Here is a 26,839-nt window from a genome sequence, read left to right as displayed (position 1 = left end):
ACATTTTAAAACATAGAGGGAATGACTTTATTAACTACTACTGGAAGGCAAGTATTGCTCCTGTTTCCCTTTCTACACAGGTGACAGCAAATTAGCAAAACATAAAATATAGTTTCTTCAGCTACAGTGAGGATTGTTTTGTTTTCCTTTCTTCTAGTGTTTAATTTGTATAGGCAAGTTAACTACTTCCTAACAGTAAAGCAAATAAGAAGGCATACTTTATATAGGTACATATATATTATGTACCTATACACCTCTACACCTCTATCTAAGCTTTTCCTTTTTTCCCCTACTTTTAAAGATATTATGCCTTTTGAAGGGGTGAGTAAGAACAACTACACTTTTATCTCCACACACCATTAAGATTTAGTTTATCTACAGCATTTTGAGAAAGACAAAGCAATCTTCTTGTATTAGAATGTCCTTGTTCTGGTAAATCAAGTTTCAATTCAATATTACTGTCACACTTAACATTCTAGAGGTTAAGTGTGTAACTACCACTAAAAGTAAGCTTGAGGGTTTGGGTGTTTTTTAAAACAAACCAAAAAACACCCAAAGCACAACAAAAAAAACCAAAAACAACCAAAATCCCCTTAATACCTGCACTTCAGCTGTAAAAATTCTTGCAGCACAATTATTAGAAATCAGTGTTGAATAAAGTAAGATTAATTGCTAACGCTTCTGGTATATATGAATTATATTTAACAATTCCGGTTTTAACATCTGTTGCTTTATTTTTTCAGGGATTTTGTGGAGTTTTGTTTCTCTCCTCCCACCTGCTCCTGCCCTGCTCTCTCATTTTAACTTAAATGCAGTACATGTGAATGACTCACTCTTGCCAGATTACACACCCAGAGAGGCAAGCCCACATAGAGAAATTAAAGAGGCAATTCTAACAAACTGTAAAAAGAAACTGCTAATAAAGAAGCAAGATTGATACTGCCGCCAAGTTAACTTAAGTGTTCTGCTGATGACTAAGCTATTAAAAAATACACTTGAAACTCACTGTAGTTTGTATATGCATATGTATTTCTTAGAGTACTAATGAAGAATGACTATTTCACTGCTTAAGTAAAATTCTTGCTGTACCCTTGCAGGGTGAAACAAGAATTCAGGTTATCACTATGTAAATGTGATTCTCATGAATCACTAACATACAATCAGCATTTTGCACAGCTGTTTGTACCTATACTGTGACTGGATAGCTACCCTTAAATACATTTCTTATAAAAAGGCAAGAGAGAAGTAGTTATCAGTTTAGAAAAAATGCTGCTCCAAGATTTTAGGTGTGCAGAGCTGTAAGTTTACTTCAGAATAAAACACAGACATAGGGGAGAATCAAAACTTTTAGAGTTGTACTTGACCATATATTTGGACAAAGCAGAATTACACTGCATATAACAAACAGTAAAATTTCTTAAAAGTTGTTACAAATATTTTACTTTCTACCTGTACGATCATTAACATAGTTTACTATATCATGATTTTTTTTCTAAAGGCTTAAAACGAAAACAATCTCTCTAAACTACTTTCCAACAGTAAAATTTAAGTAAAATGCTTACATTCATTTGACAACAAAAAAACATATTAAAAATGTTGTGTGGGTGGTGCAAGAGCTGCTCGTTCAGCTACAACTTTCTTCCGGGTTATTCCTGTGGAAAGAAAGAAAACATTCTTGTTGTAAATTGTTAATAATCAAACTCCAAAACCTTTAAAGTGATCCCTACATGCAGCCAATTACTTGGCATAGTGCAAGATGAACTGTCTAATCTGCAATTCACTGAACAATTTACCTTTTCTTCTTTGCGTCTGTCCTTTTCTTCATTATTCTCAATTGTTTCTTCCTCATCTTCCACAATGCCATCCCCTTGATACTTGTCATGTGTCCACTTTGGACTGCTACCTGACTTTTTGAAGTTAAAACGCCCTCTGCCACGCTGGAAAGTACCACGGCCTCTTCCTCTTTTGGCCCAATAATCCACACCATCGTCTCTGTCATCATGCTACAATAACACCAGAAAAAGAGTAAGGTTAGACACCTCTTAAATGTACCCTATAATGTTAGTACGCTATAGCAAATGTATAAAACCAAGTAAATGCTAAAAAGTTCTCTTCAGATTGCAATTATTCTTAAAAGGCATAATGCTGTAACTAAAACCAAAAACAACTGTTTGAAGAGCCCTTATTCACCGTGGGTCTACTCAAACATTAGTAACAAATCACTTGTCTGTAACTTACACTCAATCAGAATTAAGAACTACTAGTTTTGAGGGGAAAAACATGTGACTTTAAAAGAAGCTCTAGGAAAGCGCTAAGGTTACCTTAGCACAAAGGGAGTTCTTTATACTTCATAAGAAGAGGTAACTGAAGGCAGTTTTCAGAAAATCTGCCCTACCAGCACAATGTAGGGCAAATTACATTCAAACTATTTAAAACAGTAGTTGAATTTCTCTGGTTAATAAGCCTAAAGTTTGGTGTCTAGCTACCAAATACAGCCTTATATAGTTATGTTCTCACAATCATTTTACAGACTGCATGAAACCCACAAACCAATATTTAATATAAAAAAAGTTTCTATTTAGAATGGTGAGGTACACTTGCTTCAACATAGGCTTTTCTTAACTTGTGATTTGGAAAGAAGTCTGAACTATTAAAAACGTATCACACCCATACAATGCAGCTTAATTACACAAAAGTAGTTGAAGGGCGGCTCATTAAATTTAAAATATTTTTAGAAATTCAAGTTTAATAGCTAAAACTAATTGTTCCAATATCATGAATAGTTTATCACATCTCTGTTTAGAGATCAGAAAAGTTTAGATATGTCTAGGAAGACAGAACTCCTTAATGAAATAGCTGAATTGTGACTGCATTATTTCTTAAGTTACCTGTTAACATACTTGTGACAAGCTATAATGCCACAGTAGAAGGTCTTATCTTCATTACTTATCATCTTTCAATAATAAACAACATCCTTCAAAGTTTGCATTGTTACGGAAGTAACTGGAGCAGAGGCCACACATCCAGTGTACTGCACTACTCAGAGTGGCTACATCAAGGGTCCTCCTTTCATAATCCAGATGGGAGAAAGGCATCAAAACTGTCGTGATTTTCTTATGACTATCACAGTACTCAGAGCAAAGAACTGCTCATAACAGAGTCTGCCTATGAAAATCCACAAATACTGTCAGCTTTTCCTGATCTTTCACTTCTGTAGACTTCCAGACCAATCGAAGATAAATCTCAAATGTCATACAGATATATACATCCAGGAAAACAGCACAAGCCTTTCTAGTTTAAAGTTGGGTTTTAATAAATTTTGTCTGAACCTGCCATCTTCCCCACTCCCTGATGAAATTTTTGGAGATAAATTCCATGTCAGGCCGCAGTTACTACCAGCCTGCTGCAGAAAGATGAAAGATAAGCAGAACCAACCACTACAGCCACCATGATACTCTCACAGTTACTCTTGTCCCTGTCCATACATGCATGCTACTTCTACACTTGTAGAAAGTTTGGAAAAAAAAAAAAGCATGCATAAGACATCAATTTCTCCACACCCACCAAGAAGTATTTCTTGCTTTTTGGGGTATATTCAGGATCCCACTCCTCTTCCTTCGGTCTCTTCTGAAAAGTAGTATTTGAGTTGCTGGGACCAGTATTTGTTCCAGCAAAGACTCCTCTGGCTCTTCCTCTGCCCCTAATTCGAAACTGATTAACCAAGATGTCATTTAATCCATTTACATAATACCACAAAGCAGAGTCAAGTTCTCTATTACTGAAAAAATATTGCAAAATACTTTCTGTGCTTAATTACAGTATCTGCAAGTGGAAAAAACATTTTCAAATTCACAGCCTACCTTAAGTAATATATTCAAGCATTCATTTTGAAATAATGATTCTATTAAACTTAACATTTGAGTTCTTGGCATAAGTTCACCCACAACTACTGAAAAGAAATTTGACTGCTAGTAAACCAGTGTGTTCGAACAAAAGGTCACAAGAAGCTTCTGAAGCTGCTCAGACAAAAAACTGGGAGGAAAGCTAGACTGGAACAGGGACAAAACTGTCAGGGGGAAAAGAAAGGTATTTATGGAATCAATTGAATCATTTATGAAAAGGTGATTCCGGAATACATACTAACAGTGCAGTTTATGCAGGAGTATATCCACTGTGTGTTACTCAAGCATTTTTAACTGAGATTCAAGAATGTACCTTAGTCCAAATCACATTTCAAATGAGTCAATTCTTTACTCAGAAAAAAGTCAATAGCATGACTGTGCAGAGCAGCAATGCTTAAAGTGAAAAGGAGTGTTTAAAATATTCTTTATAATGAATTAGGGGGTTTTAAAATGCTAGGCTAGTGTCCTGGGTTGGCTATATGATGCCTGCATCCCCAGCTCTCCGTTCTGTTTATGCTGGATAATAAATTTTGCACCTTTAAGACTTGTTTTAAGAGTGAAGGGCGGAGAGAAGAAGAGCACAGTTTGTTTTCAGACACTGCACTCACTCCTCCACATTCCTGCTCCTGGACTGCTGTTGTCTGTGGATAGACAGACAGCAGGACGGAGCTCTCCTTTGTTTTAGTTAGTTTTACCTAGCTGAGGCAAAGAAGTACCCTGGATTGTGGGAGTTTTTTTCCCTTTCTTTGGACCTGTTTAAAGCTGTTCTGGACTGAACGCCCAGCAGAGCACTGGCAGCTCGCACCTGTGGCCCACCAGGCCAGGCCTGGGCCGTGGCATTTCAAGAGCCAGAGGGACTGATAAGGGACTGAGTGAGCTGGGGAGGGGACTTCTCTGAGTTTGTCATCTCTTTTGGAGTGGCAAGATGTTTTATTGTTTAATAAACAGTTTTTTCCACTTTTCTCCAAGGAGGTTGTTTTTTCACCGAACTGGTTGGGGGAGGAGCCAATTGAATCTGCTTTCTAGAGGAACCCCTTGGGGGGGGTTCTTTCCCAAATTTGCCCTGAACCAGGACAGCTAGAAAGTCACACACCAAAAACCATCCTTAACTCAGAATACACTAAGTAGTAATGTATACAGTTATCTCAGCATGTAAATACTTAGCTTGTAGAAGATATTAAATGAGTTTATATTGTTCATTGAAGGGGAGAAGAAAGGTTAATTTGGGAAGACTGCTAAAAACTGCAGTTACTACAGAACACAATCTCCAAAAGTACCCTACTTAAAAACACAGAACTGCATCTTCAGAGTAATAGTACAAAAATATGACTGGAAGCTAATTTATTTGTTAAAAATAAGTATGTTTCATAAACATAGGTCAAAAATATGTATAATTAATGAACTCAAAAGGTAAGTGTTACGCATACTTAGTTCCACAAAGCTCTGAAACTTCTAATGCTGAATTTATGCTGGACAGATTTAAAATTACTCTGAAATCAAACAGACTGTAAAACAATCTGGAGATGGCTCATAAGACCTATCCAATACTCTGGGAGGAAAAAAAAAAATCAAAAAATTGTTTGGAGAGTCATTTGGAAAGTGATAGACCAGCTGTACTAGGGAGGAAATAAGATATGCTTTCTTGATTCCAACAGCTTTACAAAATTAGGGCACAACAAACAGTAACCTGGGAGAAGGGGCAGGGGGCAGACAGAATTATGACAGGATTAAAAGAGTAAAAAAAGAGGTATCAGCGCTTCCTGGTATTCAGTCCTATGATCAGATTCCCCTTAAGAAAAACATCTACAGTTTTCTTCACCATTTTATTAACGCTTCCCTGTACCAAATCATCTTTCAGGTAAAGAATTACAAGACATAAAATCTACTATGGTGTTATCTTTATGGGCTTGTTTATTAGAAAGACTACCCACAAAAAAGACAAGTGTATATTTTCTATATAGAACTCACTTTAAACAGAGCTGCTACACAGAATTCTTTCAGATATGGATACTAATGACATTGCCATTGAAAAATTCTAATTATCCTTATTTCTCTGTCCATATTTGAAAACTATTCATGATGCTTATGTATGGGAAGCCTAGAATCCAACAAAATTGTGTACCAGCCAAAGTTAGTGAAAAACCATTGCTGAATTAACGTTTGCTTGCTGGATAGGAAAGATGTTACATTCTCCAAGGCTTCCTGTTAGGAGAAAGATTCAAAACCAAAGCATTTTATTTACTCCAAAAGCAAAGCAGTATTCACAGGAATGCAGCCACTATTAGCCTGTATTTACAAACACATTCCTACGCTACCTGGTCTGTGGTTTTGATACCATCCAAGATATATCCCTAAAGAGGAGATCTGAGTCAGCAGTTGGCCTATTTAGATTCATCTGCTCAGACACTTGGTTCCAAAAGCTTGTGTGACCATGTACGATGTTAGGGAACATTAACCTGTTATCACTGCATAGACCAAATTGGCAGTCACTAGCAATTAAATGAGTAGAAATCTATTAACTTTCCAGTTCCCATCTACCTCAATTGCATGTGAAGTAGCACCTCTCTCACAATACATACAATCTGGTTTTATAAAGCAGGAAGGCTTCAACGAATTACAAGTTTTCTCCCACTAAATCTCCTTGACAGTAGATGGAGTTTTAAGCACTCTTTTGTTTTAACTTCTGTTTTGTTCGTGCCATTATTTTATATACCTAGAAATTGTGCTGATAGTCATATTTGATGCCTACACCATCCAGGGATTTATATACTTATGCCACATAGTACTACAGCATAACTATATAAAAATAAGAAGAAAGGAGGAAATGATGCACTTCTAGTGTTAGAAATTTAGAACTTTGAAGTTTCCTCTAGGTAGCTATAGTTTTTTAGATGAAAGATTCAAACCTCAAATGTTGGCAAATGCCATATGCATTTTAGACACCCTTATGTGTAGTTCAAAACTTATTTTTTGCATGATTAAACATTTATACTAAACACTGCACTTTAGCATTACTTCGTCTTAATTACAGGCTACATTAAGGAATTATTGTTGAAGTATGAAATTACTCCTACTTATTATGTAAAACAGTTTTTTCCAACCTACATGGAACTTGAACTTTTTTGTGTATTTAGCTGTGGTCTGGAGGTCTATTTTGCCATGTGGTTCAGGAGTGGGTGAGTGGTGTCTATTTGTGAGTTGTTTTGGGATTTTTTTTTTGTTTGTTTGGGCTGTATGTTGTTTTAAAGTGCTCCCTATCTTTTTCAAGGCCTTCTTGATTGATTCCTAGTTTTTCCAAATGCATCTACGTTTCCGAATTATACATCAATATATACATTAACATGGAATCTCAAAGTTTAAGATTTTTCAGAAAACTAGAGTGGTCAATATGCCACTTTCCAAATCACAATGCTTAAATGCATTCCATTTCATGCTCAGTGGCTAGTCCAAGCCAAAGAAACAAAAAAATAACAAGTATATCATCTCCTCAATATAGTTGTTTCATGGTTGACTTTCTTTAAAATTATGCGCCATTCTCTATTTAAAAAGTTGCAGGCATTACACACAAAGGAGTGTAAAACCAAACCAAACATGAGAGGGAAAAACAGAAGGTGCAGGGAGCTAAGGGTTGTCAGGACCCAAGACTTAAAATTTACAGAACAGTGAATTTTCAGATCCTGTTAGGAAACAGCATTATAAAAGAAGAGCATGGAATAATCCTGTTCCCCTTACACTAGGATCTCTAATGTCATGCTAATGCATATTTACAGATCATTCAAGTGCTACTGCTGAGTGCTGGGGGAGAAAAAAAAAAGAGACTCAATATTTCACGTTTGGTATATCACATAAAGACCTCAAGTCTAGCCTAACATGAATCACTACAACAGCCCCCTCGTTTACTTTGTTCCACTATTGCCATTGGTGAAGTGTTCATAATTTGGGGGAAGAACAGGAGAAAAACTTACAAAGGTGCCTCTTGGCCTGTTGACTCCTGCAAAACCCGAGTATTCTTTCTGTTCATGGTGGGTTTTGAACTCTTCATCTCTTTCTTTCTTGCAATCCTTTTCTTCTCGAGAACTGGATGAGGAAGAAGATGGGGAGGAAGATGGGGAGGACCGAGCACGGTCTTGGTCTCTTTTTTGTTTACTGAAAAATAAAAAAATATACTATGTGCTATTTTAAACGTACTAGATAGTCTGTAACATGCTATACTAAACCGGGTCTCTATATTTTACGAAAAACTAACCCCCTTCTGGTTATAAAGTCACATGTTACATATCTGAGATATTAAGGTGAAGTATATTTCCACTTTCCAGCCTCCTCTGACACATTTAAGTGCACTAAATGCATATTATTGCTGGTGAGTTGGAAAGCAGCAGTCTGCAAACTGTAAGATACAACTTTCCTAGATTCTGATGGCATGAAGAGATGCTGTTACTTTTAAGATCTGCCTTTCTTCTGAGGCAGAAAAACAGAAGGGAAAAACCCCTTAAGGTAAAGTTTTACAGTAACTTGACATAGTTCAGTTTGCACACTGTTGAGAGTATGGTATGGGCTTCCCTACACAGATGGTTGTAGGGAAATTAGCCAGTGGAAGAAAATGTGGATACCAAAGTCAAAGTAAATGGGAAACAGGAAGTGTAAGTAAAAATTCACTTTATAAATATACAGTACAAAGCAGGGAAAAATTCCTACATCAAAACTTTTAGTAACCCCATAGTGGTATTAACTTGACCCAATTTACAAGATTTTAGCGTATTATTCAAAGAAAGGTCATACCTGAAGTAACTCTTACCACTTCTACACAGTATCCACTGAGATATGCTAACATTTTTTTCTTAAAACAGCCCACTGGCTTTAGACAAATTTAGAAATTCCCCTTCTCACCCATGTTAAAACCTAAGTATCAGTAAAATTCTCATACTCTGGGTGTTATGAGTTGAAAAAGTGCGGAATCAAGCATAACGAACCAAAGTTCTTACACAAACTGTTTATAGAAATGTACTGCATTGAAGTCCAACCTCCTGATGTAGCCTGGATAATAGGACAGATTAATTTGTCATTTTTTTTTTCAGTGTTAGCTTGCTATTCCAAAGTTTTTGTCCTCATCCACCATAAGCCGTGTAAAAGACAGATAATACATATTTGCTGTAAAACAAATAATTTTAATTGTTTAAAATTAAATGATCCATTATACATTGAAAATTGAAAGCAATTAAGCTTACAATTACAAAAGGCTAATTAGAAGCTAAAATCTTCTATAGGGACTTCAAATATTTACCTGTCATCTTTGTAGGATTTGTAATCCTTGTAATCTTTTGGAGTTTTCTCTTGCTTTCTTGACCCACTGGATTCCCTGGAACCCTTTGAGTCTCCTCGCTCTTTACTTCGTTCTTTTCTACGTCGGTCAATGTCATGCCGAAGATCAGCAGAATCACACCTTAATTTTTTATCTCCCTGTAAACAAATATATATTTTGCAACAAAATATTGAAATACAACATCAAGAGAATCTCAATGAAAAGGCAAGCTGTGCATCAATTAAAATATAAAACGATAGAATTTACCTATTTTTCAACAAACTTCAGCACACAAATTGACTTTGCCCTTTACAATGGCTACATGTAAAAAAAGAACAGCTAAGAATTTCAGTTTCAAACAAGCATTCCCATCAAGCCAACTGGTGTTTAGTTTTTGATGATACAGACCACAACAATACATGGTTTGAAGAGATATTCATTTCTACTGGTGAATTGTTTTTAAACAGAGCACAACCACCTTCGTAGTTCAACCACACTACTCACTGACCATCTTGGTACTTCCCTCTGCCCCAAACCTATTTGTCCCTGGGCAGCTTACTGGTCAAAAAACATGCAAGAAGAAAGGAAGCATGGCAAAAGACTTGACCTTATGTACCATGTTATTAATATAGCAAAATCACACTACATAAATCAGCTTCTCGGTAACATGTTTTACTCAAAGGAAAAAAACATTCTTAATGCAAGTACTCTAGGTACAATAAATACAATTTTGTATTTTTATAGAGAAAACCAGAGATGAAGTTGATATTTAAAATGAGACTTAGTTTAGAAGCACAAATAGGACATTTACTTAGAACCTACTTTTTGACTTTCTTCCTTAAAGACTCTCTCTTCACCTGTTAAACGGGTATGCTTCCTCAGGGTACTTGGAGAGATGTCAATCCTCCTAAATGTAAAATAAAAGCAGTGTCTTGCCATACATGTACATGACTGCTAACAGCCTCAGACATTTCAACAGAAAACTGACAAACCAGGCATTTTTGCAGTAGAATAAACTTTTTGGATTATTAAACCTCACCATCAGAATACAGAAGCAGACTGAAAATGAAAACCATAATTCTGTTCTGTGTGAAGTATGCTAAAAACACAAATACACAAAACAGGCAGACTGATGTTTCACATTTTAAGTATAGCTTGGAAGACAGAAAAAATGTTTAATGATTTATTTCAAAAGGACCAGTATATGTAGCCAGATGAAAGCCCACCCACTCCAAGAAACCATCAGCACTATGATAGTTTGCTGTCAAGTCAAAAGTTCTTAACAAGAAAAATTGTGAAGTTAGATACTGTATCCTCACATGCAACACAAATATAGTACACTGCATCATAAAACTAGTGCACATGATCAGACACTACATCTGCATGCCTACCTTCTTACCTTTTAGATTCTCAGATTTTTCAAAAAACTGCTGTAAATTAACACACACAAAAACTAAAGTAGTATGAGATGGAACATTTCACACTGAAGAAGAAAGATGCATGTACAGGGCTTCTTTTCATCTTCAAGACATATGCCCCTCAATATTTGAGCACTGCATGTGAGAAAAGTAAATATATCCCAAATAAGATACAGAGGTAGAGAAGACATCTGTCACAAAACCACAGATGAAGCCATACCTGACTCAGAGGAGTTCTCTTTTACAGAAGGGTTTTTTTTTTTTTTTTGTATTTTGTAATTATACAAATTACCTCATCCAGATTAGAAAAAGTATTTTGGGTTCTCAAAAATAAATATTAGAAGACATTATTTGAAACACAAAGCATCTGCATATGCAGTTAACATATACCTATGTATTTCTGGGCTCTTTTGTCGGGTGCAGTGCTCTTCAGTTGCTTTTTGATACGCAGTGAACCTCTCATTTAGGGTCATTCCAGCCGACTTGAAGTATTGTTCTGTTGGTTACAATAGAAAAAACACTGTTTGATTAGTTTCATTCAACTGACGTATTTTACTCCTGACAGAAAGGCAAGTAGCAGGCAAAACCCACAGTACTTTCTATAAATTTATCAGGACAAGCAAATGTGGCGTTTTCCCTATTTTTACACACACTGTAACCCAAACAAAATAACAGCGCACAGCATCACTGCAAGTCTACTATGCCATGATTGTATCACATCTAATTCAAGCATCATTTACTGACTGGACTTGCTCATTTTCAGTGACATTTTCCTCTAATGATTAAGAGCAATTTCTTAAACTATTATTTTATATTTTGCCCACAAGAGAAAGTGAAATTACTTTTGACTTCTGAATATTTGCAGCAAGTACATTTTACCACTCATCTCATCTCTAACTTAAAATAAGAATTAGTGAAAACATTGAAGTAATGTACACTTCAATAACTACATGAATGACCTAACAACTCTTTTCTTAAAGGAATACAATTTCTTGATTGGGTGATGATAAACGATAGAATTAACACACCTATGCATAAATAAAGTCATTTAAGCATCTGGCATCTTGGCAAACTTGACAACTTCTCTGACAAATTTTCTCCTTCCTTCAGAAACAGTAAAATTAGCCACAGCAAAACTCAGTTTTTAAACCAGCTCAACAAATGTGTTTAAATGTAATATAGAAATACATAAAAGTCATGAGCTATGAAATGTTACATATGAAGCAAGCTATCTGCTTAACAGGTCAACATACATCTGTATCAACTTACCGCCCGGCATCCAGCATTTGTCTCATAACCAACCATTAAAACTTGAAACGGCCACTACAAGGGTAGTGCCTCAATCATAATTCCATCAAACACAGGAATTTGAGCTAGTAATTCTGTTTTTATGCCATTTTTGCCAGGAAGACAGAAGGTTCAACTTTGCCTGTTTGGCATCTGTATCTTTCAACAGCTATTTTACTTTTGTAACATGGATTTTGCCATTTCAAAACACATTCCAGGACCTAGTTACAATGAAAAAGAAAACATCACTGGGCATTTTCAGCTCTACATTAATAAAGAGCTGTTCAGACTGGTCGCATCACACCAATAATGAACATAACTTCAGTTTGTCAAAAAAGTTACAAAAATTTTGATCACAGACCACAGTAAATCTGAAACTTAAAGAGACGTTCTGCTTTCAAAAACAACCATAACAGTACATATTCTAGTAACTTGACCAGACAGGCTGTTAAATTTATAAGATATTCAACATAGAAAAATTTACAGAAAAAGTCTATTCTGTGATCAACATGTGAGAGTTCCACAAATATCACCTACAACTACATATGTATCATATAAGCAAAAAATTTACAGAAGCTCTCACTGGATTGAGTCTTATGTTTCTTTACACATCAATAAATAGATACGTTCACAACAAATCATTATACACTAAACAGGTATCCCAGTATTTTTTTAAACTAATACATTATCATAGGCCATTATTGTTGACTATTACTTTGTAAGTAATTCGATATGAAGGAAATAACTTGGCTTTAGTAATCTGAATTACGTCAACAAAATGGAGTTTTTTAACTGAATTCAGCACATATTTCTAGCACACAAATCTCAGCAATTTTAGAAGGTAATGCATCTTAAAAACAATGCTTACAGACAGGTTCATTGAATTGTACCTAATTAAGCATTTCCACTTTTCCCTTCACTGTGGTGATATGGCATAATTACTTTCACCAGCTTTGTATTATCTCAGTTAAATTTAACACAACAGCAAGACAACAGTCCAGTGAAATAAAGCAAATGCTATAGAAAAAAAAGCACTTAAAGAACACTCCAGACATCCCCAGGGGATTTTAGGAATTATCTATTGTCCCATAAAAATACTTCAGAGGACATGACCTTAATGAAACATATCTACTTTGATATGGTATCATATGGGCTAGGTTTGGATTTCAACAGTTTTGGGGGAGGACTTCTGTTGTGCTTGGTTTGTTGAGGGTTCTTCTTGGTGTTTACAGAAAACAGCCACTACTGTTATATCAGAAAATAATTAGTGTATAACTAATTTCATGGAGGTTTATTTAGCCACTGCCAAGTTTGCGTAAGTTAAGTTCCTGAAAATATTGTCATATAGGAATAAAACACATTATAACCATGAACTTTACAACCATTTAGAATACAATCTTTCTTAAATCTTACTGAGAATAAAAACCCCTTCTAATAAGAACCTGGAAATGACCTCTAGGATGCTCCAAAAGGAATGCCATGGTTATTTACAGTCCAAAGACATCTGTCAACCCACACCACAACATTTAATATAAACTCATTAAAATAAAATTAGAAAAACTGACCACTGTATGTGTAAACTACACTGCAGAAATTTAAGCTTTCTATGCTACCTAGGATCAAAAATGTATCTGGAAATATAGAATACTTGCTATTATACTCTGCTTGTGGTTCTTTTGTCCTAGTTTCTGTGGCTATTATTTTTCTAATTATTTTCTTGTATACCTCAACTGGAAGAAAGTCTGGGTAAATCACAACATTAGAAGAGACCTGAAATCTTCCTGTATTAGAAACAGCAAATAGACTTAAATGAACTTGTCAGCCACATATCTGGGACAATAAACTTAACACATACCTTTGACATGGTGAACCAAGGACACAATGTGCTGAATAAATGACTCTGATGTGCTTTTGCTGGCCTGTGGCAACTTAATGTGGTCAAAGATGGATCGGAACTCTTGCTCCTTCTTGACGGAATGGACAAGTGTGCTAGCAAGCAGCCTGTCTTTAGTCAAGGAAGCAGGTCTAAAATGCATCAACAACAAAGAGACACACAAAAGAAACCACTAGTTTAAATAAATACGAACAACACTGCAGGCAGGTGGAGAACCACACTGTAAAGAGGAATAATTTACCTATTGGAATCATCAAGAGGTACTGGTGCCATTTTGAGTTTAACTTCAGGACGATGGGAGTCACTGGCTATCATTTTGATCCTAAGTGGGCTCTCCTCTCTGAAGGTGGATTTTTCTCTCGCATCCAGATTCTTGTGTAGAGGAGGACTGTAATCAAAGAGTTCTTTGAGCTTTTCAGACTTTACCTGCTCAGGTGACTGAGTTTCTTTCTTCATCATTAGTCTCTCAGAACTCTTGTCTTCTTCCTTGTGCTTATCTTTTGTTGCACTAGGCCTTTCCACTACATAGCCAGTCTCTTTAATCTTATAACTTTTCTCATCTCTAAATCCATCGCTCTCTCTATTGCCCTTGATTGATATTTTAGATTTGTATTTGGTTCCTTCCTCCTCAGCATTCCGGTGAGATGCAGTAGGAAAATTTTTACCCTGATCTGCCAGGACAGATTTTCTGAACTGTCTGTAATCCTCTGTCTCCTCTGTGTCCTCCCCTTCAGAGTCATTAAACTTTTCCTTCCCAGTCTCTTTATCAACGAAAAAATCTAAAGTTTCCTGTTCCTCCCATTCCCTTTCTCCCTCTGTCCTCCCTTTTTCTGATCCTCTCTCCTTCTGGGCCTCCTTCTCCCTGGTATTACCCCTATCAAGCAGGTATACTCTAGACTCTTCATCTGTGTACCTGTGGATAGCAAAGAAGAGACTGGTAACTCTGGATTGCATTCATTCCAGTTCACTTGCATTCCCCTTTTGTGTCAATTCCACACCAAGAAGAAGATGAAAACACATTCCTCCGAGCAATTAACTTTAGCATGCAATGCTTGGTACACCATTAACACTGCATCCACTGTCATATATGCACTAATGGAGGCATCTGAAGAATATAATGCCTTTCTGCAGAATGCCTAGAAATTCACTTGTTTGTTTTCTTAATCACTACCCAGTTTCACATTCTCTCTCATTACACTAGAAAATTTTTTCCACCAAATTCACATGGTTTGAAAACTCAAGGCCGCAATTCATTTTTGCACTTCTTTTACTGAAAGAGCTGAAGTAGTAGCATTAAAAAAAGTGAATTCTTTTCAAGATCCTCCACATTACTAAGATAATTCCACAATCTGGCACAGGCTTAGTGTATTCACTATATTGTGTTCAAGCAGGGAACCATTAGAAGGCAGCTCTCCTAAACACAGAAACACACCAATTAATTATTTCAGCCACTGCCTTATCTGTATGCTATGTTCACACAGGTTCTAATATGTTCACCAACTCCAACATATCTGATGGAAGAGAAGTTGTATTTTTGATCTCCTAAGAAGTAATTTTTTTACATAATAAAGCACTGACTAGACAAATTAATTTAAAAGCCAACAATCGAGCCTATAGTCACAACTTCTCTCTTTTTGTAAGAAATTCACTGAAACACCAGTCACATTCAAAAGGAACAGTCTAATGCCAGTAAGACTTAAACAACTTTCAAAAATTACTACTATGTCAAAATTTTTAAGAACAAACTGAAGAATTTTACATTCATTGGAACATATACACTGAATTTCCTTCACATCAACAGCATTATATTCCTAGAATACCAACACCTACCCTCTTTGATAAGTAATGCAATTCAAGACATCAAACTTTTCATATTGCATGACACAATTAGCCAATTGATGCTGTTTATGTCAACATAAAAAAATTATTGCACAACATTGACATTTCTAGACTTCCAGAATACTTGCATTTCAAACTGCACGAAGCATTAAAATTCTGAAATAACAGAGTTCACTATCAAGCCAGCAAGTCTGATGCACTATTCCAATTAAGATTTTTCTTAATAGTAAAAAATTGAGTACAAGATAACAAACCATAGAGGAAAAGCACAAACCAATTCCTCCTCAAGGATACGTGTTCCTATCTCTATTACCCAACATTCAAGGCCTTGAAGCATCCTAGCAGGAGAAGGCATATGTATCTTTCAAGCTCAATTCCAACCAGACTAGTATTACTAGCCTTCCATAATGCACTTTCCAAGGTTATGGTGATGATCTCAATGAAACTCTAACAATATATTTAAGAGGTAACAGTAAGCTTATGACTTGGTTCTTACCTTTTCATAAACTTTCCGCCTTTTGCAGTTTCCTGTTCACCACCCTCAGGATAAAACGACCGCACTCGAGCCTCCTCACGGGGGGCACTCTGTGATGGGATTGTCTTTGCAGGGCTTCTCCTCGAAGGGATATGATGCAATGGGCTATTCTGAGAAGGACTATAGCGGCTAGAACCATTTCCAAGAGAACCAGAGCCAGATCTCTCGGGACTATGCTGAATGGAATGGGAATGCTGAGGTGTGTCCTTTGCTGAGTGGGCTGTGCTAAGAAGAGGGGCATCAGAGCAAGATGAACTCTGACTAGGTGGGGTGGCAATAGAAGGACTATGGGGTGACCTTGGACTGTTATCATATGCTGAAAGGCCAGGCCAAATGTCGCCAGAAGCTGCTGATGATTTGTTAAAATCGTCAAGAGACTCTGATGGGTCGTGTTCAAATGTATCTTTCTGTTCATCTTGTGATTTATTTTTCAAGGGACTGTCTTGCAAAGGAGCCCCTTCAGTTTTCTTCGCCTGCTTTTCCAGAGATGCGCGTCTTTTGGAAGAGACGGGTGATTTGCTGTATGGGGATGAAGAACGAGATGAAGAGGATCTCGGGGACCTGGAAGATCTGTAAGATCGACGAGACCTGCTCCGGGACCTCTGGGAAGACACCGACCTTCGTTTTGGACTTCTGGAACGGGAGCGGCCACGCCTAGGGCTTCTGGAGTGTCTTCGGTTCCAGACAGGCCTATAACCTCCACGATGGTATCTACCACCTCCTCCTTGGTAATACCCTCTACCTCTTCCTCTGTAACCATAGGGACGTCTCATTCCTCTATTATTTCTGTAATCTCTGCGATAATCTCTAGAATAAACACGATCTCTGCTCCGAGATCGGGAATACGTCCTTGACCGAGACCTGGAACTAAAATTAAAAATCAAACATTAACATTTTACAACTGGAAAATTTGAGAAAAAAAAAAAGAAGTGCCTTGATGCAAAATGCTAGATTTCTCAAAATGCAGTCAAAAGGCAAAGGATGCAGACTCCCAGTCTTTAAGTAACTTCTACAATCTCTCTTTATTTATTATTTCTGAAATAAATTAATTATAATAAACATGTCTACACTGCTAAGGACTGCGAAACCTGGCATCACATGGTTAAGACACTACCAGCCTCATTGGCCTCCCCAGACATTTTATTAGATATCATCACCACCCTGGAACATAGCATTCAGTTTCTCAGCCACCACAGTCCACAGCCTGGAACAGGGAGTGACATGGCCCCCCCCCCAGTGCAATGTGCCAGCCTGTGCATGGCAGCAGCTGAGACAGTAAAAATTCAATTGACCCAGGCCTTATGGGAGACGGTAATGTCCACTAATAAGGAAGATGAGGAAAACACTAGAGGCAACTGAGAAGACAACATACAGCAAAGCCTTAAGTTACTTCAGATATGAAAAGTTTAATGAGAAATAACAAATTACAGGGAAAGAGACTAGATGAAGAAAACATCATGTAAAGCAGAAGGGAAGAATCAAACGGGCCAGAAATCATGAAGAACCACTACTATTCTGAAGTTATCTTGAGATACAGGAAAAGGGGGAGAAAAAATTAAACAAAAATTACACTCAAAGCATAGTTCACCTACGGCCTAAAATGAAATAGGATTCCAGGCTCACTTCTGCCATAGCATCACGCAAGTGAAAAACATTTTATGGACAAAACTAATATACCAAATCACCTTTTCATGCAGTAAGACATACCTGTATCTCTTTTTTCTTGAATGTGATCTGGATCTTGACCTAGAGCTGGACTGAGATCGGGACTTCGATCTTGACGAATGCGATCTAGAATTAGATCGACCCATTTTTGCTAGTAGATCTACTCCTTCCCAAAAGGAAAAGCAATGAGAGGAGGGAAAAAAAATAGAAGCAACCACTTAGCATCCACGTAAATTATATAAATGAAGAAAATTTGCATCTACTAAAATGACACTATTACAAAGTAGTATAGCATTTGCTAATCAAAAGAGCTTTGGAGACACTGTAAGTACATTTATTAGTAAATTAAAAACTTGACCACACTTTAAAAGAATTTAACATTGCTGCAGTGCACACAATTTCTCTGAAAACATGAAATGTAGCAGTGAAAGGTTTTTTTCAGATTCAACTGCACGCAGATCCTTTAGGAGAAAGGAAGCAGCAGAAAATGAAACACTTCTGCAAATTAAGGCAAGAATAATGTACTTCCGGACATCTTAATATATTGTAACAAAATTCTAGCTATTGTGTGTTTTATAGTTCTCTTGCATTTCCAATGCACTGCTCCTTCTCCAGGAGGAGTTTACAGTCCTCTACAATGCACCATTCACATGAGCAAAGAAAAAGCCCTGAAGTATTTGGTCCAGCAGTTGTTAATTTGACCCACGGGCATTATTTCTCTTAACCGTATGTACTCAAGCTCATCACTCTGATGCAAATTTCCACTGCTCAAGATGCCTATCCTGCATCTTTTTAGATTAACTTAGCTTTTTCACCTACATGTAAAATGCATGGCCAACTTAAAGATTTTAACAACTAGTTGAACAACATGGCTTGCAATAAGATTCAACACACTTCAGCACAAATTAAGCTATGAAAACTACAACTGATTATGAATCAATGACAAATAAAAGAAAGTAATTCAGAATAAACTATTATGTCTTCTTATGTGCAGTCATAATAGATATTTAGAATTAGTGCTAACCATAAAAAAATACACACCTTTTCCTTTTCGGATCAGTGGCTAAAAATCCCCAATTTAATTAATAAAAACTTTGACCCATTACCATTTTCTTTTGAAATTGCCCAGCTTTAAAAAAAAAAACAAAAAACAAGTGTCACATTAGACAACCTGAATAAAAGGTATAAACAAGTAACTAGACATTTTCAGGCCTTTGAATGCTCAATTATCATCGTTCAATAATAAAATTAAAACAGAAATAGAAAAAAAATTCAAAGATTTACCGCTTGTATTGCAATCAGGCTTTAAAGCCTAAAATTACTGTTAAAAAATACTGCTCAACACAACAAGTACTTTCTCTTATATCATCTTTCTCATTACCTGGGTGGTATTTCAATTATATAAAGAAAAAAACAACATTTGAGTTTAAATTAAAGTTACCAAAATTACAGAGACTAGATATATCTAAGAGAACCGAAAAGAGACGATAAACTTTCCTCCTATCAACTGGTTCCTCCTGACCCACATGACTTTCCCCATGAGAGTTTGCATGGCCTAAGAGAGGTAACCTCATCTGAAACCAGCCCAGCAAAAACTGAACTTAAACCAGACTTCCATGTAACTCAGAAAAAACTATTTACCTTGGCAAAGAAGATTATGTTGAATGCTCTTTTTTATTGGCTCCTTCCACTAAAGAGCAAATTTGCAGAACCTATACTCTGAAGATATTTTCTAATTCATTGAGTTCAATTAAGCTTACAGAAAGCGCCTTGCAATCACTTAGGATGAATACTCACAGGCAACATAAATTTAGACCTTTTAAACTGTTTAAGACATGCCAATTTTCCAGGAGTGACAGAAAACAAAACCTGGTGGGATTTTTTCTGTTACAAGTAATTATCAAACCAAACATCAGATGCACAATGTTTATAATATAACTCAATCTCAGCTTTAAATTATTTCCATTCTATGTATGACAAGTACAGTTGATCTTTACAAGACAGTTTTATATACTGTAGCTTCTTACTGCAAGCATAAAATATAGGAAAGCAAAATAAGATTTAATTTTCAATAGTTGAGTTCAATCAGAACATTTAAAGAGGACTTAAGCTAAACTTACCTCAAACTGTTAGTTGGTGTCAATGAAGATATTATTTCAAAACTCTGTATTTGTGCTTTCAGCAATACTGAGTCCTACAGAACAAAAAGTAAGACTGTCAATGACACAAACATTTGCTAAAAGGAAGCACCTTTTTGCTTAAATGGGTTCAAACATTAATCTCAAGAAAAGACAATACATAACAAATAGCAAATTTACTCTTGGACTCAGTGATGCTGCACACTAAGACCGGAGCAGCTCAAGAGTCAGCCACTGCCAAAAGTGGCAAATCCCTTTCCATAACAGGGCTGTGCAACAGATTATCCTCACCTTCACAGCAGCCCTGACAGCCTTCAGGTCCTCCAGTGACCAGCTCTTGATACCTAGAAACCACTTTCATTTAACTAGGTTATCCAAGTGGCTTAATGAAGGGCCAAACTGAGCTGGATTATGGAGCAAATAACAGCATGCAGCCAGAAGGGGGGAGGCAAAAAGGACAGTGGCAAACTTTTAGACCAGTTTGAGCTCTAGTACACAGCTCTGCACTTCAATAGAGCTATCTTACTGGTAAAAAAAAAAAGGGGATGAGAACTCAGGCCAACGGTGAAAGCTTTATCTTTAGGTTTCTCTTGCAACATTTACAGAAGCATTACTCTAGTATAACTTCCTGTTAAAAATGTATACATAAATAACTTCACCTAAAGAGCAGATGCCTTCAAGAACTAGCTCTTTTCCAGTTATGCAGAAAGGAAGCATAACTGTGATAACAAAGCCAGTCTCAAATGTATGAATTCTTCACTGGCCTCAGTTTTTAATTCCCTCCAAGCCTTAAGACTATGTACATTTGTAGACCGACTCAACATTAAGCACACTTTTCAATTCCACTCAAGCAACAAAACAGAGATTTTATCCCAGTTTGCTACAGACAGGCTGGATCTTCAGAAATTCTGCAGCTTAACAATTCAGTTCATTAAATCCAAAGGCATAATACATTAACTGCTCCTAAAGGACACTTCCACACTTGTTCATAGGTGTTTTCTTCATCTAAAAGAAGAAATGTAGCATTTGTGCTCATAAACACTGCTTTCAAAAGTCCACTTACCATTCACTAGTAGTGACCAAGATATTTCCAATTTCTACAAAATTTATGCTTTATTAAGATTAAGTTTTTACTTCTCATCATCAGCAAGCATGAGTCTCCGAAGGAGCACAGTAGTGTATCGGACCATGTCAGATTTTGTCTAGACAAAAGGCGAGATGGTATTAGCCAGTAAAGAGTAACGAAGGCATTCAGAAGTCTAGTACAGAAAAAGCAACACAAACTTCAAGTTCAGGCTGAGATTATAAATGAATACTTATAAAATCTATATTTCTGACTTAAACTAGTGTTAGCTGAAATTCCAAATCCTAATTTAGACAAGTCTTTAGATCCTGGGGATATGGAACAAGATAGTTGCTTCACTTTTAAAACCTCTAAGTAGAAGACAGGATCTTAAATTACCATAACTCAAACTCTGGTAGTGAGTTCTTCAGTCTTAGAAATCTTTTCTAGCAACTGGGAAAGGTGAAATGTAGCCACACTTCTGTTTTTAAACAACACATTAGCTATACCACATCCAACCCTGGCAGCTAAAACATATCTGCTACCCTTTTCCCATTTAAGCTTTTTAAGAAGAGTATGGATATAGCATTTAAAAAAACCCAAAAAACTTTTATTAAAAAACTTTAACTACTGAATAAAAAACATTTCACTATTTGCAGCTTTTGTTTCCATTTAGTTGTAATAGGTAAAACCTTGACACACTTATCCGAACAACACTGATACTTAGGAACAGAAGTGAACATAGCTGAGGTTTTTTTGGTGCATGTAAATATTCTCACAATATGCAAGAATCTAAAATTTTATTAACCTTTATTAAAGCTCATTTAGAAAAGAACTGTGGTAGTACCAGGAGTATGCAGGAAAACAGCAGTCTGTGACAGTCAGCTCCTACATGCTGCACACCTTCACAGAAAAAGTACCCATCCTCAGAGCACCACAGCTACAACATCCTGGTTCACAGCAGCAAATGAAATCACCCACAGCCTCTTCCTGCTCATGGCCAGGTGGGAGTGGCTACACCACATCAAGTAAGGGCAATGAGAAAGAGGTCCTAAGCATCATTTGTCATTCTCAGAAGAGACCCACACTCGGCCAAAGGCTGCATCAACAATGTGAAAAGGTGTCGTCACTGTCATCCAGCATTTTTAAGAGAGGACCGCATCTGCTAGGAACACGGCCTGTGCCTGAAACCCCAGGGCTTCTAGTCCACACACTTCTTTTCCCTCACTTTCCACCCTAAATAATTGAAAGGAGATGCCTGGCCCTCAACCGTTTCACTGCCATGTTAAAAAAAATCTGGATTTTACAAAGGAAGCTGCTGCAGCTCCACAGAATAACGTGGCTCTGCTAGTTTAAAGAAACAGTCCCATCTTTCCTGTCCTGCATTTCCTCACATTCCTGATGATCTTTTCCTATGCCAGTCTAAGTATTTCTGCACCCACATACTGGATCACTTTCAATACAACTTTTTTTTTTTTTTATATGGTTCATTACACAGCCCACAAACACTTGGGCAAACACAGGGAATTTGAAATAGCAGCTGGGCAGGACTGCTTCTTTTGGCAGCACCACAAACTTAAAGCTTCCCTGAAACCAGCTTGGCACAGCCTCGAGAAGCAACAAACTTGGTGGTATTTAAGATTTTTAACAATACTTGCAAGCAGCTTTAAAAATAAAAACCAAAACACCAAAAAATCCCACCAACAAACAAAAAACCTCACCAAAATAAACACACACACGTAAAGTCAAAATAACCAAAACCCAACACACCCAAACAACAAAGACTTAACACAGAAACCACTATGTTTTCTGAAAATTGGCTAGTCCATCATCTGTCAGTAATTGAATCACATCCAGATAAGTTTCTTAATGAAAAAAAAACAACAGGATGTCTTCTTCTTTGGGTGTCTTCAATCAATCTTGGCCAGCAAGTGCGACCATCAAGCAAAAACAAGATATACAACACAATCAGGCTTATCCCATCACAAGCAACACAATAAGAAGGAAGCAAGTGACACTGTCAGCATTTGCTATGTTTAATAAAAAATAAGAAGGACAAGGAAAATGGTAACCAATCCCTTTTATATAGTATTTTTAGGAGTCTTCACTACACCACTGATGTTGGAGTTTTGTCAGAATACACAGACTGCAGATACAACACATCCCTTAAGCCGTTTAACAAGCTATACATCACATGTAAGTTTAAGATATTTTAGGACAGTTGTACCCACTTACACTAGCAAAACACTGCTTCCTCTTAGATCCATTATTTTAGCTACCCTTCCTTTATAGCTATTTCAGTCTGTGTTTCTCTTGCTTAAACATTACTTGAGAGCTGTCAGGTAGATTTAAATAAAAATCTTGTTTAAGTAATTCACAAGCTGTTGCCAAAATGAGTTTTCATTCAGAGATTCAGGCTTCAAAAGACGGAACGATTATACAACCATGACAACACAAAAGGGGATAGGACAGTCTTCATAAAATTCCACATAATTTGTTATAGTTTCTCATAATACACCCACAAAAATAAATAAAGTCAGTCTTAATGAGACAACACTGTAAGTCATCTATTCAGTGAATTGCACTTCTGCTGTGCTTTCTTATCCACCCTCTACCCCCCCCCTCCTTTTTTTCCAATGTCTACAACTCTAGCAGTGGCACATCACACATAAGAATAGAAGGCATTTTATAGTCACTTAAACCCATCCTACTTAGATCATCGGTGACTTGGATTCCTTCAAATAGCAGAATTCCATGGCAAATATGCCCAAACTATCTTGTTATATACAAACAAGAGGTGGGAAGCATTACTTCACCCATTTCATATGCTGGAAATATAATGGAAACAGTAAAACGTACAAAGGCCTTTTTCTCCCCCAACTCATTAATTTCTATACAAAAAATAACTCAAAATATTTCTAAATTAAGTCCAAAATCAGCATCCTAGGAACAGCAAAATCACCTCTGCAAAATTGTCATATGATTGTTAGTCTTTTATGTAATACTAATGGCAAACAAAACCATGTTTCTCCTCTAACTAAAAAAAACAAAGAAACCAAAGTGCATGAAAAACGCATCCATACACAAAAAGGAATTAGCATGCTTTTGGACACATACTGCTTTGGACCGCCTTTGTTATTTTTGCGTGTGTGTTCTACACACTGTGTTTTCAAACGCCCTTACACCACGGTCTCCCCAATCTCTGCTATGAACTATACGAATTGCTGCTGCAGAAAAGGCTATCTTCCTGCCCTCATTTGTTCCAAGACTGACACCCTCAGAGGTGCTTGGTGGGCTGCAGCAGTGATCCATAAGAGAACTACTCTGGACAAAAGCTGCCTTTTCAGACACACCACCTCCCAGATCCCATTTACCACAAAGCTGCACGAGGCCAGTGCCAGCACAATGAACAAGCAAGCAACGCGCTTCTTAGGAATACCTCCGGGAGAAACTCTCACACAGACTAACAGAGCACTTTCTTCACCTATCTCCCCTACCTGTAAACAAACCACAGATGTTCTTCGGCATTCCACAAACCCCTACAGCACTACCTCTCCTTGACAACCAGCCTGAATATAATCCATCCAAATATCTGCACCCTAGCTCCTAACTAGGAGCTGATTTTTTCCTAGATTCCTATGACCACTTCAAGTTTTCTGCATTTTTAATGTGAACAGGCTCTTCTTCATGCTACGTGCTTCTACCGCCTGCCCCCAGGATTCTGCCAGCCTCAGCCCTCACCTGAGAAGTTGCTCCACACAGGCTTGCACGCTGAAGCCTTGCTCAGGAAGAGGCACTCCAGCTCCAAGCACCGATATATGTAACACACCGAACCTGGTCTGGCCATTCAGCACAGCCTGTCACTCAACATCAAAATCGACAAGTGGGAGGATGCAATTCTTACTTTCCCTGACACAAGACAGATGCATGTCTGGAGCACACCTCAGCGCCAAAGCCATTACCCCGTCCTCATTTTCCCTACTTTTGTCCAAAACAACATGATTATCAGAGAGGAGGACGAGGAGGAGGGAGGAGAAAAGCAGCTAGACAGCATTTTCCTGCAACTCCACGCTGTTTAACTAATCCCTCCCACACCAAGAACAACTATTCTAAGTGATATTTTTATACATTTGCATTGCTTAAGCAGTGACTACTCGTAGAGTCAGAAGCACCTTTGTTTTGCATGCCCTCACGTCTTTCTGTAGTAAAATTTAACTGTTCCTCTGAGGACAAAATTTGATCTCTGAGATAAACAAGTGATGGGTTGTACTGACTTCGTAAAGGATCAACATGACACACAAAACAAGAACCTGATTTTCATAGAATTAAAGGCGAAAAGTAGGAGGTTTACAAAGGAAAGGGGAAATAACGGTAATGATCCTGCAATGGTTGCATAGTACAGTACAATCAAGACGGGCAACACAATAGTCCCTTTCAGCGAGGGGCATAAAACCCACTGCGGTCTCTCACGGGGTTTTGCGGGCATCTGCAATCAGGGCAGGAAAGGCGCAGGGAGGCGTGGGGCACCTCAGGCACAAGCGCCTGAACCACAGCCATGCCCGAAGGAAGTTCCTCCAACGACCGTAAAGGCTGATCCAATACCTGGGACCATCCTTTCTCTCCGGCACCGTTTCCCTCGTCCGTGTCACACCCACAATGATAACGGGGAAATTTAACATTCCCGTAACCAGCGTTGTACAACCACATCCCCTCGGGCCTTCCTGCCTCCCCCAGGGAGGCCCAAAGCCAAAGGCCGCGCACCCGGGACGCAAGCCCAACGGGGCCGGCCGGCCGCCCATTCCCCACATACCCCCACACCCCCATCCCGCCAGGCTTCCAGGAGCTCCCAGGCAGCTCCGCTGCCGCCTCTCACCGCCCCTTCCCCTTCTACCTTCGCTTCCCGGGGCGCAGGGAGGAACGGCACCGGCTCGGTCCGGCTCCCGCGGGAAGCGGTGACCCACGTCAGGGCGGTGACGGCGACCGCCCGTTCCGTCGGCAGGCGCGGGATTATCGGGATAATCGGGATAATGGCTGCGGAGCGCCGAGGTCACGCGGCGCGGGAAGGCGGGACGGCGCGGCGCGCGAGCACCGCGCGCTGGGGGGGGGGGGGGGCGGGGCAGGGCCGGGCTGCTCCCCCTCAGGCTCCCCCCGCCATCTTCCCCCCCCCCCCCCAACCAGGGGCCACCGCCCCGCCAAGCCTCCACGCAGCCCCTTTACCTCCGCCCTTCTCTCACCTGGCGGGCGGAACTCCCGGCGGCCCCGCTCCCTTATAGCAACCGGGCGGCCATTTTCCGTCTCGTCGGAGGAAGAGACGTGAAGCCCGCGGGGAAAAGCAAAAACCACCGGGAGGGGCGCGGGGGGCTGCTGCCGCCGCCGCCGCCGAATCGTCACTTCCGCTCTGGGCGGGGAAGCGCCGGCCTCGCGCTCAAGGCCCGAACGCCATCTTGGTTTCGGGTAGCTGTCCGCAAGCAAGATGGCGGCTGGCGGCCGCTCGCCCCCGCCAGGCTGTGTGCCTGCCCCACGCCCGGGGGCTCCGCATCCCGCCCGCCGGGGCCCCGGCTCCCCCCGCAGCGCCGCGGCTAAAAGCTGTCGCCTTGTATGCTCTCGTTCCCCAAAGGGCGGCGAGAGCTCAGCGTCCCGCCGGCCGTTGCTTGGTTACCTGTGGGGCGGGGTGCGCATCCGTGCGCAGGAGTCGCTCGGCTGGGACTGTGTGCGGAGCGCGGCCCAGCTCAGGCAGCGGCTCGGACCCAGCGGCATTGGCAGCGCTGCTCCGCGTACCGGCTGGGAGATGGCGGTGCC

General features: G+C 38.8%; 1 protein-coding gene across 14 annotated transcripts; it reads right to left on the bottom strand.

Annotated features, from left to right (window-relative positions):
- Positions 1-1,274: 1,274 nt before the first annotated feature.
- Positions 1,275-26,839, bottom strand: BCLAF1 (BCL2 associated transcription factor 1). 14 transcript variants are annotated; one of them, XM_084202430.1, is made up of 15 exons: positions 25,932-26,086; positions 21,041-21,179; positions 19,960-20,033; positions 17,882-18,005; positions 16,793-17,041; positions 16,136-16,693; positions 14,042-14,713; positions 13,762-13,931; positions 11,010-11,115; positions 10,024-10,108; positions 9,184-9,359; positions 7,868-8,048; positions 3,565-3,711; positions 1,794-2,003; positions 1,275-1,652 (listed from the first exon to the last, which is right to left on the bottom strand). In XM_084202430.1, exons 4-15 carry the CDS (start codon positions 17,983-17,985, stop codon positions 1,647-1,649), a joined length of 2,664 nt encoding a protein of 887 aa, XP_084058556.1. In that variant the 5' UTR covers positions 17,986-18,005; positions 19,960-20,033; positions 21,041-21,179; positions 25,932-26,086; the 3' UTR covers positions 1,275-1,646. The 14 variants fall into 14 exon arrangements, 12 of the variants coding, with proteins under 12 accessions (XP_084058556.1, XP_084058549.1, XP_084058545.1 ...); XM_084202423.1 differs by lacking the exon at positions 25,932-26,086 and adding an exon at positions 26,275-26,375 and having other exon boundaries at positions 16,136-17,041; XM_084202419.1 differs by having other exon boundaries at positions 16,136-17,041.

The sequence above is a fragment of the Fringilla coelebs genome (genome assembly GCF_963513975.1).
Source record: "Fringilla coelebs genome assembly, chromosome: 3".
Classification (NCBI taxonomy): Eukaryota; Metazoa; Chordata; class Aves; order Passeriformes; family Fringillidae; genus Fringilla; species Fringilla coelebs.
The sequence above is the reverse complement of the archived record's forward strand: the minus strand, read 5'-3'. Positions and strand labels throughout refer to the sequence as shown.